At 45.0% G+C, this 16,783-nt stretch overlaps 1 protein-coding gene across 6 annotated transcripts in view; it reads left to right on the forward strand.

Moving 5' to 3' along the window:
• Nucleotides 1-4,102, forward strand: part of OXNAD1 (oxidoreductase NAD binding domain containing 1) — a 31,029-nt gene extending 26,927 nt beyond the window's left edge. For 4 of the 6 annotated variants that reach the window (XM_036431561.2, XM_036431562.2, XM_036431560.2 and 1 more), the window contains 4 exons: nt 1,502-1,744; nt 2,753-2,861; nt 3,094-3,177; nt 3,534-4,102. In XM_036431561.2, coding sequence (XP_036287454.1) covers nt 1,502-1,744; nt 2,753-2,861; nt 3,094-3,177; nt 3,534-3,688 — 591 coding nt within the window. In that variant the 3' untranslated portion in view covers nt 3,689-4,102. The remainder of the gene's footprint in view (nt 1-1,501; nt 1,745-2,752; nt 2,862-3,093; nt 3,178-3,533) is intronic. The other 2 variants (XM_036431563.2, XM_045579313.1) reach the window with 1 other exon arrangement.
• Nucleotides 4,103-16,783: the final 12,681 nt, after the last annotated feature.

Consider the following 16,783-nt stretch of genomic DNA (forward strand, 5'->3'; position numbering starts at 1 on the left):
AACTAGGTGTTCTCAGCCCTGTCAGGTCCAATGGCCCCTTTCTAGAACTACCCTGAAATGAAATCCAAAGTTAATGCAATCAACATTATTTTTTTAACATACTTCTCTAAGTGTGATACCAAGGAGAAATAAAAGTGATTCATAACCAAAGATTGTATTTCAATTTGAAAATGCTTGGGATATTTAGAGCGAGGAGAAAGAATGAAGTCAGACAACTGTCCCTCATTGTAGAATCACATGAATACACTGTCTGCAAGTGCAGGTATGCGGGTTGTGTGTTGACAGGACCACACACGTTACCAACTGCGATGCAGTTTTCCGGGACAGTGAATGAACATGCTTAGTAATGTTCTGCACACAACAAAGTACCATCTACATGGTGATGAGATTCTCGAAAACTCAGACCATGTTAGATCCGTGCGGAAAATAAAAATCTTCTAGTTTTTTTTGTAGAATGAGTTAGAGTCTAGTCTCAGGTCATTAGAACCCCATTTTCACCTATGCTGTATGTGGATGGCCCATGGGCCATTCGGAAGTCTGCTGGGCAGTCCTGTGCATTGCAGGTAATGGTGTGCTACTAAACTGAGGGAGAAAGCTCTGATTTGTAGCCTTTGCTGATTTCTGTGCTGTAAACACTCCCCAGTGGCTGATCTCACACTAACAGTAGGTACTCACTCACAGAATTCCTGCACATTCTACCATCGGGTTAGGAGGAGCCAGCGCCAGAACACCGCAAGCTGCACAGGACGTTAGCACCTCTCGCCCTGCCCTCTAAGTGCCATTTGGGTTCCCCACATCATTGTGACAATAGAGATGTTACTACAAGTCTCCCAAACACCCACCTCAGAGCAGTCTCGCTTCTGGAGAACCAGGGCATTCAGCTCTGAGTCTGGTGTGACTTCAGGGAGCAGTAGGTGCTTTGTGTGGGGGTGTGTGGTCCTCACTCTATGGTGTGAAGCCTCAGGCTTCCTGTTCTCACTGCTCCGGGAAGAAAAGAACAGTCTGAGCAGTACTACAGTGGTGGCCACTGGCCTCGGTCTGTGGAGCAGGCCTGGCTGCGCCCTGCTGGCGACTAGAAGGAAGCCTCCGGTGCCAACACTTCTCAGCACCGATGAGTCCAGGGCAGCCGCAGTCAGTGACACTTGCCCGTCTGGCCTCTCAGCTCCATGGCTTGATCAGAAAAGGAAACTCATACTTCAGAGGTGTCCCCTGTGCCTCTTTTCACAACCCAGGCCCTCACCTATGTAGTTAACAAATGGCAAAGTTATTCAAGCGAGTCTCCTTTTCTCAATAGCGGAGCAGCTGTGAGTATAGGTCCCAGAGGCAGGGAGCAAATTGCCTATGTCATGGACAAGTGGAATCAATTCACAGGGCCCTGGGAAACTTGAGAGCAAGCTGTAAAAATAGTCCTAAATACTGACAGACACGCCGGAGGTAGACGAAGTTTCCTAAGGAAGAACATTATGTGTTAGCCCTGTGCTACTTTTCCTTTCCTGCCTAGTGCACACATGATTCTGAAGTGGCCGTGAGAGTGGGAGGAGAATTCTTCTTTGACCCTCAGCCCGAGGACGCCTCTAGGAACCTCGTATTGATTGCCGGAGGGGTCGGAATTAACCCTCTGCTTTCCATCCTGCGGCATGCGGCCGATCTCCACCGAGAACGGACAAACCGGGGAAATGGATATGAGATAGGGACAATAAGACTCTTCTACAGCGCAAAAAACACCAGCGAACTCCTGTTTAAGGTAAGGGAGGATGTATGCTCCATAGCTTGCTGGTACTAATTGCTCACAGGAACTAACTTTCCACGGAACTTGCCTCTCTCAGTTATATTTTCTCTGCAGCAGTTCCAACAAAAGGTCTGACAAATTTGTTTTTTAATTTTTTTTTTTTAATCCTCACCAGAGGATATTTTTCCATTGATTTTTAGAGAGAGTGGAAGAGAGAAGGAAAGACAGAGCAATATCTATGTGAGAGAAACACATTGATTGGTTGCCTTCCGCACGAGTCCTAACCTTGACCGGAATCTAACCCGGGACCCTTCGGTCTGCAGGCCGACACTCTATCCACTGAGCCAAACTGGTTAGGGCAGCCTGACAGATCTTCATTTGATCTTCAAAAGAAAATTAGCCAACACATCTTACCGGGACGATTACAACAGCTGGTGTTGAGGAGGCGCCCAGGGGCGTGATGGGATAAGGGCAGGTCCGGTGGGCTTGCATTTGGAGGTGGGTGGACAGAAAAGTCGCCATGGACCTGGGACTGGAAAGAGACAGAAGCACAAGTGGGCTCATGTGTTTCAAGAGGAGGTGAGAAGTGTATGCTTGGGACCCAGCTGGGTCCATGAAACCCCATCAGCTGCATCTGTGGAAACTAAGTGCATTTGATGGAGAAGGCTTTCACCGGATTGCTTTGCAGCTGCAAGGATGAACAAAAGAACAGTAACAGTTAAAAAGACAGAACTGTGGTCAGTGAAACTGCTGCTTAATTGCCCAGGCTTGAGAAAAAGGAAAAAAAGAATAAACTCCCGGAGAGTTCGTAATATGCTTGTTAGCATAGTATTCAGATTTCAATTAAAGCCAAATAGCCTCAGTACTCTGAGAGCTCTGGCCTGCGCGGCTGCAGACAATGTCTCCATAAGTAGAGAGCACGGACGGGTGCTGAATGGGAGGCGAGGTTCGGCGTCAGTGGTTGTGCACATCTGTTTTGATTTTTTAAAATTGTAGTGTGACCAAATATGTTTGACATTCCAGAAAAATATCCTCGATTTAGTAAATGAATTTCCTGAGAAGATTGCATGCAGTTTGCATGTTACAAAGCAAACTACACCAATCAGTGCAGAACTCAAGCCATACATCACGGGTGAGTCCCCTAAAGACGTTTTGACTGTCTCCCCATAGCTGTGTGGTGGACATGCCAGTTGGTGGAGTGTAGATGCTTTACTGTTTGGACTTGCTGGCTGGGAATGTCACTACCTGGGGAATAGAGAGGTGATTCATCATGGAAAAAATAAGGAGAGATTAAGTTGGATTTATTTATTATATGCTGTGTTCCTACGGCCCGTATTAAAAATTTATTCTCCACATTTTTTTAGGGGACCTTTGCATCATCACTATAGCATGCATGCAAAGAATTTATATTCCAGCCTCGGCTGAACCGATGCCATTTGCCATTAATGGTAATTTAAATTACTTGTGGTTTCCCCTGCCTGGAAGGATTTTTCACAAAACAGTTTCTTTACTACTAAAGGCACTTTTGAATCTCTCCCAAAGAGCAGTAAGTTCACTGCCCGAGTCTGAGAGCGCATTGCGATTGGCTTCCCACTTTACTTGCCATAAGTTTAGGAAACCAGAGATGCACTTTGCTGGGGCCTGGTCCAGGTGCCAGCAGAGGCCATCGTGTGAATGACTCAAGACTGCCCTCGCTAAGCTCCAGTTACTGAAAATAAACACTGTTGCTGCCTTGTGGATAGTCCTTCTCCTTTCAGTGCAAACATGTCTGGCTTAGGTTGGTGTTTATTCTGTTTCTTGGTAGAAGGAAGAATAACGGAGAAGGAGATAAGAGAGCACATTTCAAGAGAGACTTTGTTCTACATTTGTGGCCCACCTCCAATGACAGACTTTTTCTCCGAGCAACTAGAAAACAGCCATGTTCCCAAGGAACACATCTGCTTTGAGAAGTGGTGGTAGGGAGCAGGCAAAGGTAGAAGGGAGAGGGTTGTGGATTTTACCCGGGACATGATTTGAGGTAAGATAAGATGAAGTTACCTCCACTCCGTCGTCTTTTCTGAAGGCTGTGGGCAGAGTGACCTGCTGGAGAAGGAAGAAAAAACCAGCTGACAAGGCTTACATGATCAACTTTTGGCAAAGACATCATTGAACTGTTCTTTTGTATTGACTTTTCTTTTATTAGTAACTGTTTGATTATCTCATGATGTACCTTGAATTGATTTTCTTTCCCCTGAGGGAAAAAGAAGACACATAGTTACATTTAATCATAAGAAAATTAGGTTTTGTGCGTGAAATGCAGGCTATCTTTAAATTATTTGACAGCAGCCTATATATCTTATATTCAATAAACTTATAATTTAAACACATTCTTAATACTGTTTCTCTGAAAATCCTTTATGCTCAGTGTTTTAGGTGATTTTACCATGACCTACAGCCCTGCCTCCGAAGACCATCCAAGCCGGGTTTGGAAACAGAATATTGTTAGGGAAACTGCTTTTTTTTTTTTAAATATATTTTTATTGATTTTGTACAGAGAGGAAGGGAGAGAGACAGAGAGTTAGAAACATCGATGAGAGAGAGTCATCGATCAGCTGCCTCTTGCACACCCCCTACTGGGGATATGCCCGCAACCAAGGTACATGCCCTTGACCGGAATCGAACCCGGGACCCTTCAGTCCCCAAGCCGACGCTATCCATTGAGCCAAACCGATCTCAGCTGGAAACTGCTTTAAGGAATTGAATAGCCAGCAGATTAGCTTAATGTGAATGAATATCCAAAGTCTGTATGCTGACTGATTGTTAGTTTCTTCTCACATGAAGCTCTTTCTGTGTGCAGTGTCCTGGCTGCCCACCTTAGCACTGTGTGTAGAGGCGGCTTCTTGCTGGGGACAAAGGCCTTGGGGACCGCTGTGTTCCATGTGGAATCTGCCTTCATTGGCGGGGCTGGCTGGCTGGCTGTGGTCATGTGCTTAGGATTGATTACGGGGTATAGAGCCGTTTCCAAATCCTGCTTCTCTGCCTTTTATTTCATCCCTCTGCCAGGGCCGTCTCTGGCAGCAGCAGCTCCTCCACACATACTTGTTGAGTGACTGGAAGAAGCAGCTCACATCTGACTGCTCACTAAGGCCAGGTGGGGAGGCAGCCCCAGGACGGGGAGAGGGGGAGGGAATGGTGCAGCCTCGTTCCAAGGCTGCCCTGGTGAAAACTGCTATAAAGCAGACGGTGGCTCTTATCCTTGTTTAGATTTTTTAAAATCCAGAAGAAATTCATGGGCCGGGGCCAGGCCACCCTTTCTGAGACAAGCAGTCTCTGGCGAAGCTGCCTGCCGGGAGAACGCTGAGGACACTGAGTCTGGGAAGGACAGCTCAGTGCGGGAAACCCAGGAGCTGCCGCCGAGAGCGTCCGTGCCTGAGCTGATGGAAAGCAGGTGCCCTCTCATCTCTGGCTGCAGCCTCCCAGGACCAAGGGCTGAAACAGCCATGATTTACGGGCTGACAATGGCTGGCATCACCAGTCTAGCCTCCACCCTGTTTTGAATTCTGTCAGGTTTTAAGCAGAGATCATTTGTCAACTATTTCCTTTTTTACTCCCCAATTACACTTGACATTCAATATTATTTTATGTTAGTTTCAGGCATACAACACAGTGGTGAGACATTTATATAATATCCAAAGCAATCCCTCCAGGCTGTCTAGTACCCACCTGGCACCATGCATGGTTATTACAATATTATTGACTGTATTCCCTGTGCTGTACTTCCTAGCCCGTGACTCTTTTGTAACTGCCAATTTGCACTTCTTAATCCCCTCACCCTTTTCCCCCAGCCCCGCTCCCATCTGGCAACCATCAGTTTGTTCTCTGTATTTATGAGTCTGTTTCTGTTTTGTTTGTTCATTTATTTTGTTTTTTTAGATTCCACATATAAGTGCAACATATGGTATTTGTCTTTATCTGACTTATTTCATTTAGCATAATACCCTCTAGGTTCAATGCCAGATAGGAATTCGGTGGGAGGAGAGGGGTCATTGACCGGATAGGAATATTAACATCCATCAAGGCAGAGATGGTCAGGAATGTGAGATGCTCTGACCACTGTAAGGATCCCTGACTCAGCTAACCCCCACAGTGTCCAGGCCGAGGGCTGGGGTTTAGGGCTGAGTACTTGAGCGCACAGCAGCATAGCACAATGAGATGCAGGGACGTGGGAGCAGCAAGGGGCTCTTCTGCCAAGTGGCAACGGCAGCTGGCAGGGAGGAGACTCGAGGTATGGAGGAAGTGGCTCCCCAGGCCTTTCTGTGTTGGGAGCGGAGGTGCAGGGTGAGCATCTTCATGTAGCGTGGGAGGAGTACCACCCACTGCCTCTGAGCACCCAACACCACAGCCTGTGAGCCTGCCGTTGTCATAGAGCGAGGGCCACCTGTCCTGGAGATTCCCGCTCTGCCCACCACCCTGCCAGTGACTCACCGTCACCATCTGTAAACCACTGAGATGGGCCAGGTCGTGACTTTCGCACCGACTGCGGTTCCTTCCAGCTCTGTCATTTCTGGTGCTGAGAGCTGACCAGTATTTCTGGTCTGCTGGCCAAGAATGTCCTGCGGCCCTGGCCTACCAGGCCAGTCAAGATCTCTTTGGTACTCACACCAAGCTAACTCCAGCAGCAAGTTTAGGAAATTACAGTGTGCTGCCTGGGACTGTAGACTGGGGTGAGCCCTCGAGTCAGACTGCCTGGGTTCAAATCTCAGCTATGCCACTGGCTAGGAAGATGACCTTGAGCAAGCCACTGAACTGCATCAGCCTGATTCATCCAGTATAAGGTTCTCTACCAACCTTTCACCTAATTATTTTAGTAGTTGTGGATCATAGTCTATACCTACCATTTCATTAAGGGTTCATTGTCCACTTCTATCATTTTCTTGCATTTATTCCCTGTGATTGTTCTATAAAGAACTTGGCCTCATTCAGTTTGCCCTGAAATGAGTATGAACAGGAAAGATAAGATCTGTGCTTGGTTCTTTCTCTTTTTTTAAAGTCAATTAGCCTGCGATGAGTTGGTGCCCTAGCAACCTCCAAAGATAACTAGATTTTTAAAAATATCTTTATGGTATGAATTCATGGCTTTTTGTTTTGTTTTCATCCCTTGCAGTCCATTTTTGATAATTCAACTTGTTTCAGGCGTCCTCTGTTTTGTTAGTGATCTACACTAAGCTGTGGGAGCTGATGGGGTTTGCACCTCTTAAAGAGTTGCAAAAAGTGTCTTATAAGCAGGAAGGGGGAAAAGAAGCTGCATGCCGGTGAGGCAACCACATGAAGGAAGTGTGTCAAGGAAGAATGGTCAGCTGTGATGCTCTGCAGATGTGACAGGGAGATGAGTTCTGTTGAGTTTGGTTAGCAACTGGAAGGTTATTGGTGATCTTGACAAGATGAGTGTCGAGGGTGAACACATTGGGGTGCATTTAAGGACTGGGAGGAAATAAATGGTAATGAGTGAATATAGGTTATACTTTCAAATAATTTTACTATGAAGGGGAGGGTGAAAATGGGATGGTAGGTAGAAAAAGAAGTGGTGTTAAGAGAACTTCATTTCTTTTATTCACTTTTTAAAGATTTGTTTTTAAAACTACTTTTGAAATAATTTTAGATTTATAGAAGACTTGCAAAGAGAGATCAGGGTCCCCACCCCTATACCCTTCACCCAGCTTTCTTAAATGTCAACATCTTACGTAACCCTGGTGTATTTATAAATACTAAGAAATGAACAGTACAATTAAAATTGATGCAATACTATGAACTGAACTAGTTTTTTTTGTTTGTTTTTGTTTTTTTTTAAAAATGAGAGTGGTAATCGGCTGATTGTATGAAAAACTATGAAAGAGGCAGTCAGTGAGACTCCAGTTGGGGAGGAGAGGATGATAAACCTATGAATGGTCATCTATCGAGCATTTGCGGTGCGCAGTCCCTGTGCTAGAAACTGAAGGTAGGGAAGGATAAGACAAAGGTTATCTCTCGGAGCAAGTTAAATACTTTGGGGAACTTTTTTCCTGAAGCTGCAAAGTGATAAAAGCTGCTATCTTCTCCGAAGAAGTATATTGAATACTGAGAACATTTCAACACAATTGAAAGTAAAAACTCTCTGGGGAAAAGACGTAGTTTTGCAACGATCACTAGTTGAAAGGGAAGCTGAGGAAGATGGATGTCCGGGTGAGCCATTGAGTGCTGGCGTCCTACAAGGCTGTTCTCATGCTCTGGAGACAGTGCTCGGGAGATTGTTAGTATGGGATGCATAGTTGCATGTGTGTATATATGTGTGTGTGTAAGTACACATATGTGTGTGCATTCAGTGATTGTCTAATGGTTCCCAATATCATGGGCCTCTGCCTGAGGGTTTTATTTATTTATTTATTTATTTATTTATTTATTTCTCTTTTTGAATGGAAAACAGCAATTTCCTTTATTCCTGGATATTGCAGATGATCATATGCTGATAATTTAACCCGAGAGCTGTTATTTCATTTTATTTTCAATGAAACTCAAAGGCGTATCCTGTTCTCATCTTAGAGAAATAGTGAGATTATTACTCTTTCCTAATATGCGCATACGCAGTGAGCGTGGTGATGACATATAAAGATACCTCCTAACCCACCATCAAGTCAAGGCATGCATTTCAAAGCGGGTTGTGCTCAGGAACGCAGACTTTCCTAGTTGTGGAGAGACAGGACTTGATCAGTCTGTTCTGAATTCTTATAAACCCTGCCGGTGCCCATATGCGCCTAACCTCGTCTCTCCCATCTCATCCCCAACCCCATATTGCTGTGCTTGAGCCCACCAAAATTTTGTCTGTCCCTTTGCTCTTTTTTAATGACAAATAGAATTGTAAAAATATCAAATCATCTACAAGCATGTACACTACATGCTGAAGTCCTCTGTTCCCCCGCCCCACTCCCTCACCCAGTATGAACTTACGTATAAAGAGCTTGCTAGGTAGCCTTTTACACCAGGGTGGGAATCGTCCGGCCCGTGGGCTGTATGAGGCCCGAGAAACCATTTGGCCTGGCCCTGCCAAGGCATTAGGGATGAGTTAATTAAATGTTTGACTAAATATAACAGGCTAATTTTTTAAGTTGATAAGTTTGCTTGGCCTGTGAATGATGTTATAAGTATCCAAATGGCCCTCGGCAGAAAAAGGTTAGACATTGTACATTGTATTAATCTTGTACACATTGGACAGGTATGTGAACTTGTGGGCTTTACTCTTTTAACTCTCCAAATAATGTTCCTTCATGGTCTTAACCATATTTCTGAGGTGGACGTTTAGATTGTTCCTCGTTTGGGGATATTACAAACAGTATTGCAGCGAGCACGCATGTTCACATTTTGTGTTGTATTCCTGTAGAGTTTCCAGAAGTGTCATTTCTGGAAACTGATGAGTATTGCCGTATTACCCTATAATATGCCATATATATATATATATATATATATATATATTCTAATAGGATATGAAAGTTCTTATTTTCCCACCTCTTGGCCACATTAGAGATTTAAGTCCCGAAACTGTTTTTCCTAGTATTATATGTTGGGTGAAAAGATGATTTAAAAAAAAAAAAGTTAGTTTCCTGATTTCAGCCTAGCATGTTTTTTTCCTAAAGCGCTTTAGCCATTTCTCTTTCTTCTTTGGAGGACAGTGTTTGTGCATTTTTATGTCCACTTTGATGTCTGGCTGATTTGTAACTCTTTATAGAATAGAATGGATGCTAATCCTTTGTTATGCATATTGCGGATATTTTTTCCCATTCTGTTACTTGTCACTGAATTCTGTTCGTTCTAACTAATACTGGAGTTTAAATTTATACATAATCCATTATGCCAGTCGTTTCCCCTGACTTTTATGGATATATTTTCTTTTGATATTTTTACAGGTCTTTTATCCATTGGGAATTTATTTTTGTGCTTTAATGGAGGATAGAGATCTGGCTTTTGCATATGGCTCTGCCATTGCCTGACACTATTTATCATATATCCCACACTTTCCCCAGTGATTTGAAATGCCTCCTTTATGACATATTAAATTCTCACCTACGAGTGGATTTTCTTCTCTACTCTGTCTTATAGGTCCCCTTATTTGTTGCAGTTCAGATATCACATTGTTGTAATTACTCTAGCTCTTCCGTATATTCTGTATCTCTTCCCCTCCCCCCTCACTGTTTTTCACCTCCAGATTATTTATGTTAAATATATTTTATTGATTTTTTTTTTTTACAGAGAGGAAGGGAGATAAAGAGTTAGAAACTTCAACCAGCTGCCTCCTATACACCTCCTATGGGGGATGTGCCCACAACCAAGGTACATGCCCTTGACCAGAATTGAACCCGGAACCCTTTAGTCCATAGGCTGACACTATCCACTGAGCCAAACTGGTTAGGGCCACCTCCAGATTATTTAAACACAAATAGATCCTATGCATAGTGATACAACTTCCCTTTCACAAGGCAAGTTGGAAAGGAAAAGTGATAGGAAATAGTCACTCTGGGGTTACCTGCACTCATTGGTGATTTAGATTATTTTGGCTGGAGTACTGTTATCAACTGAACATTACAGCATTACTTGGCACTCAGCAAGTACTGTGTTTTATCTCATTAAATTACTCCCCAACAATTACGTGAAGTAGGCATGGTGGCTGCTGCTGTCCCATTTCACCAGCCAGGGAGAGGAGACAGAGTAGATGGCTTGCCCAGGTTCACGTGGCTGGGAGTAACAAAGCCAGGCCTCCCGGACCCGTCTCCTTCCTCTCCCCGGGGAGGACTTTCCTACCCAAGACTCAGCCGTGGGCTTGTTCCCAAACCCTCCACCGCTGAAGAGGCGGGCTCACCTCTGCTGCTGTTTTTTTTTTCCAGAGAGACTCAGCCAAACACCCTATCGCCAGAGCATCCCCGTTAGAAGATTTTAAAAGTCCAGTGAGGCCTCCCTGTTCTTGGAGGCGGCAGGAGCCCAGTGAGAAGGAACAGTGAGACAGGGTCTGTGTGGTGAGCTGGAAAGAGCACGGTGGCGGGGCTCCAGAGACCTAAGCCATCCCTGTTCCACAACTCGCTTCCTGCACGACTCGGTCCACCTCTCACTCTAACCCAGCGGTCGGCAAACCGCGGCTCAAGAGCCCTATGTGGCTCTTTGGCCCCTTGAAGTGTGGCTCGGTGTTAGAACCACTTCTTTAAATAGACACGCCCAGGCTGAAACCGACTTCTGCGCATGGGCCATGAAGTTTCAATCGCACTGTATGTGCGCGCCCACACCTGGTATTTTGTGGAAGAGCCACACTCAAGGGGCCAAAGAGCCACATGTGGCTCTCAAGCTGCAGTTTGCCGATCACTGCTCTAACTAGCTTTCCTTGCCTGTCACAGGGGTGGGACTATGAATTTAAGGTCCCTTTTAGTTTTGCCATTTGACAATTTCATGATGGAAAAACAGGCCTGGCGATCCAGGGGCGTTGAGATGGACCATTCTGATGAGAGATGACTAAGGAGTGCCTCAGTGGCCCTCAAGCATTTGATTGATGGCTGTAGTGACTGTTGTTAGCATCTGCCTCATTGACAGAATAAGGAGAAACAGCCTGGAACGTAAGCAAGGGAAAGTTAGGTGTGACGCAGAGGACTTTCGGACTACGCTGTGGGTTAAACTCTAGAGTTGGCGTCCCAAGATAAATGGTGGGTTCAGCATTAATAAGAAAACAACCTGATAATATTTGCCTATTGGGGCTCCAGGTGGGCTGGACTGAAACAGGTGAGCCGAACAGGAGGCTTCCGGCTTCATAAAAAGGAGGAGTCTTTAGATAGTTATTAGGCATTTTGTGGATCTAGAAACTGACAAGCTTGCTGGTTGGCTGGTTGTCCTTCCTTCCGAGATGATTTTCTTGTTATTTTCATTGAAAAAATCAATAAGAGATTAGGTACCCAGGACCAAAGGTTCACAAATACAAAGAGTTCATTGTAGGAAGCATTTTAATGTTTACCCTGATAAGCGAAATCTATTTCTTATCCACGTTAAGCCTTTCTATGATTTAGAGGCAGCAGAAAAAAACAGATCCATACTTCACTTAATGACCAGAGAACAGCACATGTAAATGTTTTAATGTAAAATTTACTGCATTATTTACAGGGTGAGAAACTTTTTTTTCTTTTTTCACCCCTCAACCCCAATAGGACCTGTGTTTTTAAACCATCTTTGGCGTGAATGAATCCGTTAGCCTGTCTTCAAGGTGGGGTCCTCAGATGACAGCCATGGCTCTGCTGGCCAGCATCGCCGTTAGACATTGTCTTGGGGGTAGAACTCGGGTTCTGTTCCTCGGACCCAAGACAGTTTCCTTTGTACCACCACACGCTGCTCCCGAGGCATCTCCCCACCAGCTGCTTCCGTTTCCCAGCAACTCCCTCCAAAAATTAAAGACCTAGGACGGAATCAAGACTTATGTTTCAGTGATTTTGTAAAATAATGTTGAATTATTATTATTCAAGTCTTGAAAATTATTCGGTGAGACTGGTTCTAGAAAAGTTCCAGACAACGCACCCGTTTCTGGTACGGCTGGCAGGTTCAATATCTCCCTCATGCTCCAATCAATTGCAGAATTGTCAACATTTGCTCCCAAATTATTATCCAATCTGTCCCTTCTCTCCTATGCTGAGGTGCGAGCCACCAGCCCGCCCACCCTACTGAAGCGCTGGTTGCCTGACAAACACCTCTGGGCTCCCTGGTGGTCAGTGCACATGGTTGTTCCGTCATTCAGTCTATTTACATATTAGCCTTTTATTATATAGGATTATTATATAGGACTAGAGGCCCAATGCATGAAATTTGTGGCCCTGGCAGTGGCTGCACTTGCTTTGTCCAGAAGGTCATCCGGAGGGTCGTTCTGCTATTTGGCCATCTGGTCTAATTAACATATTATGCTTTTATTATTATAGATAATTGCTGGGGTCACTGCTCATTGTCATTTGTAAGCTCTAAAGGAGCCAGGGCTGGCCTGTCTCTTCACTGCTGTCTTCCCAGCACCCAGCACCGTGGTGTAGGCAGTAGAAACTGTGTATGTGCTGTCTCTTTCTGCCCTGTGAGGCAACAACGAGGAAATGGCCATCCATGAGATCAGGAGGCAGGTCCTCACCAGTTGCAAATTGGCCAGTGTCTTGATCTTGGACTTCTCAGCCCCCAGAGTGTGAGACATAAACATTTATTGTTTTTTTTAAAAAAATTAAAACTATATATCTATATAGTGAATGATCCAATCCCTCCTGCCCACATAAACCCACAGGTTTCCCACATGGCCTGGCTGCCCCTGCCGGAGGGAAATGCCACCCCACCCCACCCGTCCTGCAGGGGCTGGGGGAGCAAGCACCTGCCGTGCTCAGTTAGCTTTCGGAGCCTGGCCACAGAGATGATCATTATCAACAGGAACCTGTGGTGAACATCGCTCTGCTTCCTTCTCCGGCGACAGCCATCTCAGAAGTCCCAGCCAAAGGCTTGTCAGGTCTTGTACTTAGAGCCAAAGTTCCCTTGCTTCCTTGTTCCAAACTCTGGGAGCCAGGTCCAGGAAGCCCAGGCTCTCCGGGAAGCGGCCTCGGTCCTTTGGCAGGTCACCGAGCGGGCCAGGGGCACGCCCTGCACTCTTGCAGGCAGCTCCCAGCCCTTGTGGGAGGGCTGATGGAACCAGGACCTGCGCAAACAAGTGGGGAGTCCGTGCTGAGCTGCCTCCAGCTGCCTGTTTGCACCCCAGGCCCCCTTTCCTGTCCCCCCTCCTGCCAAACCTTCCAGGACTTCCCCTGTGGTCCTAGCTGCTGGTCTTGGTCTGCCCAGGCCGGGAGCCCCGCAGCACAGGGCCGGCTCCACTGCCCCCAGCGGCCCCCAGGGCCAGCATGCCCCGCGCTGGGGATGAGCCCAACCGAAATGTGTTCCAAGACTGAAAATTTGGGGTCAACATATTCCTACTAATAAGCACTGTGACATCATCTGAGAGCTATTCTCGAAAGATGTTTGTGGTTTAGGAAAGGCCATAATTAACATGTTTCGAGTTCTGATAAAATGTGCTTCATAAGAAATGAATTAGAAATGTCTCTTAATGTTTTTGTTTTTCCTTTTTGAAGTAGGTCCCATTGCGCATAATTCCAGGGAAGGGTGATCAATTTAGAGATTTAAAAAAAGCTCAGGCAAGGATTGTTACATAAAAACCACGACTAGATTTTATAAACATTACGCTATGTCTGTAAGTCAGGATGGGTTATGCTGTGCTTCAGTAAGCGATAAACCTCCAAGTCCCGGTGGCTTAGCACAGTGAAGGTTTCCTTATCCCTCAGGCCAGGGCCCACCTTGAATGATGCCAAGGGCATTGGAGATGCATGGGGTATTTTTAAAGACCAGGCTCAGAACTGGCTGTCATCACATCTGCTCAGACCCCACAGGCCATAAGCGAGTCACACAGCTCCAAACTGCAAGAGGGGCCGGGCAGAACAGGAACCCTGGGGATTGGGCGAGCACCGACCATCCCTGCCACGTACCGTATTTTTTGGACCATAAGATGCACTTTTTTCCCCCCAGAAGTGGGGGGAAAAAGTCCCTGCGTCTTATGGTCCAAATATAGCCTACACATATACTTTTTAAAAAAAGTTTTTTTACTTGCCCGGCTCTGTGTGGTCTCTGTGTGCTTGCCCGGCTCTAAAATGGTTCTTAGAAGGGGCCAAAATCTAAAATCCGGCCTAAATCGCAGGCCGAATGGTTTACTGAACAGTCATAAACTGTCATTGTGATGGAAACGCAGCGGAGTGCAGTGATGACAGCGCGGTGCGGGCCACATTGCAAGGCCTGGCGGGACGGATTTGGCCCGCGGGCCTTGTGTTTGACACATGTGCTTTACAGGGTTGATTACATGTGTTTATGACTGTGATGTTGGGTTTTAATGCACATAAAATATTTTAGGACACTATTTGTTTCAGAATCTTTTTTTCTTCATTTCCCTTCTCTAAAAACTGGTGCGTCTTATGGTCCGGAGCGTCTTATGGTCCGAAAAATACGGTATACTACTATTACCTACGGGCATTGTGATGAACTGCTGCCCACGAACCAGGCACCTTACCACACCTTATTATTCCTCACAAAAATCCGACGAGGTGGGTGTCACTAGTCCCATTTCCTCCAAAAGGAGATGGATGCTTGCAGGTGTGGAGAAATGAACGTGAGGTTGCACTTGCAGGTTGTGTGGTGAGGGTGCTAACCAGCTCTGCCTGATTCCGAAGCCTGAATAGAACCGCCTTTCCCCTTCATTAAGACAGGTGCCCGAAGGCTCTCTCATCCTCACTGCTTTGACCTTGAGGCTGTGTGCACTGAGAATAGTACAAAAGCATCTCTTTAAGCAGATTTATATATATATATTGGGTCGGCAAGTAAGTAATTGCGGGTTTCACACATATATGGCTTCAGTTGAATTTTTAGGTTTGCAGACGTAGTAAAAATGTAAAACACATTTTGTTATTTGATAGTTGGCTATTCAGCTGTTAATCAGTAAAAAAAGTTTTTTGATCTGTTTTGTAGTTTTCGTTTGGCGTTCGTTGAAAAATGGAAAATCAAAAGGAACATTTTCGTCATATTTTGATTTTTTATTTCCACAAAGGGAAAAACGCATCACAAGCTCATAAAAAGTTATGTGCTGTTTATGGTGACGAAGCCTTAAAAGAACGGCAGTGTCAAAATTGGTTTGCCAAATTTCGTTCTGGTGATTTTTCACTCAAAGATGAAAAATGCTCTGGTTGTCCAGTTGAAGTTGATGACGCCCTAATCAAAGCAATAATCAATTCGGACTGTCACAGTACAACACGTGAGATTGCAGAGAAGCTTCATGTATCACATACATGCATTGAAAATCACTTAAAACAACTTGGCTATGTTCAAAAACTCGATACATGGGTTCCTCACGAACTGAAAGAATCACAGTTAACGCAACGCATTAGCAGCTGCGATTTGCTAAAGAAACATAATGAAAATGATCCATTTTTAAAACGACTGATAACTGGCGATGAAAAATGGGTTGTTTACAACAATATCAAGCGGAAAAGATCGTGGAGCAGGCCAGGTGAACCAACTCAAACAACATCAAAAGCTGATATTCATCAAAAGAAGGTTTTGTTATCAGTTTGGTGGGATTACAAAGGAATTGTCTACTTTGAACTCTTACCACCGAACCGAACGATCAATTCTGATGTCTACATTGAACAACTAACGAAATTAAACAATGCAGTTGAAGAAAAGCGGCCCGAATTGACAAATCGAAAAGGTGTTGTATTCCATCATGACAATGCAAGGCCACACACATCTTTGGTCACTCGGCAAAAATTAATGGAGCTTGGTTGGGATGTTTTGCCACATCCACCATATAGTCCTGACCTTGCACCATCTGATTACTTTTTGTTTCGATCTTTACAAAACTCCTTGAATGGTAAAAATTTCAATAATGATGATGATGTCAAATCGTACCTGATTCAGTTTTTTGCTAATAAAAACCAGAAGTTTTTTGAACGTGGGATTATGATGCTGCCTGAAAGATGGCAAAAGGTCATTGATCAAAATGGGCAATACATTACAGAATAAAGTGATTTAGTTCCATGAAAAAACTGTCTTTGATTTTCTTTAAAAAATCCGCAATTACTTACCTGCCGACCCAATATATTATTGATTTCAGAGAGGAAAGGAGAGGGAGAGAAACATCAATAATGAGAGAGAATCATTGACCGGCTGCCTCCTGCACGCCTGCTAGTGGGGATCAAGCCCACAACCCAGGCATGTGCCCTTGACCGGAATTGAACCCAGGACCCTTTAGACCGCAGACGAGTGACACTCTATTCACGGAGCCAAACCAGCGAGGGCCAGGTAAGTTATTTTCCATTCCTTAAAAGGGCCTCCATTTAGAAGCCCCGACTGGGAATGGAACTTGACCTCCTGGTTCATAGGTTAAGGCTCAATCACTGAGGCCCACTGGCCGGGCCAGATATTGCGTTTTTAAAGTCCCCCCAGTGATCCTAAGGCGCAATC

This window comes from Pipistrellus kuhlii, unplaced genomic scaffold (assembly GCF_014108245.1).
Source record: "Pipistrellus kuhlii isolate mPipKuh1 unplaced genomic scaffold, mPipKuh1.p scaffold_m20_p_11, whole genome shotgun sequence".
NCBI lineage: Eukaryota > Metazoa > Chordata > Mammalia > Chiroptera > Vespertilionidae > Pipistrellus > Pipistrellus kuhlii.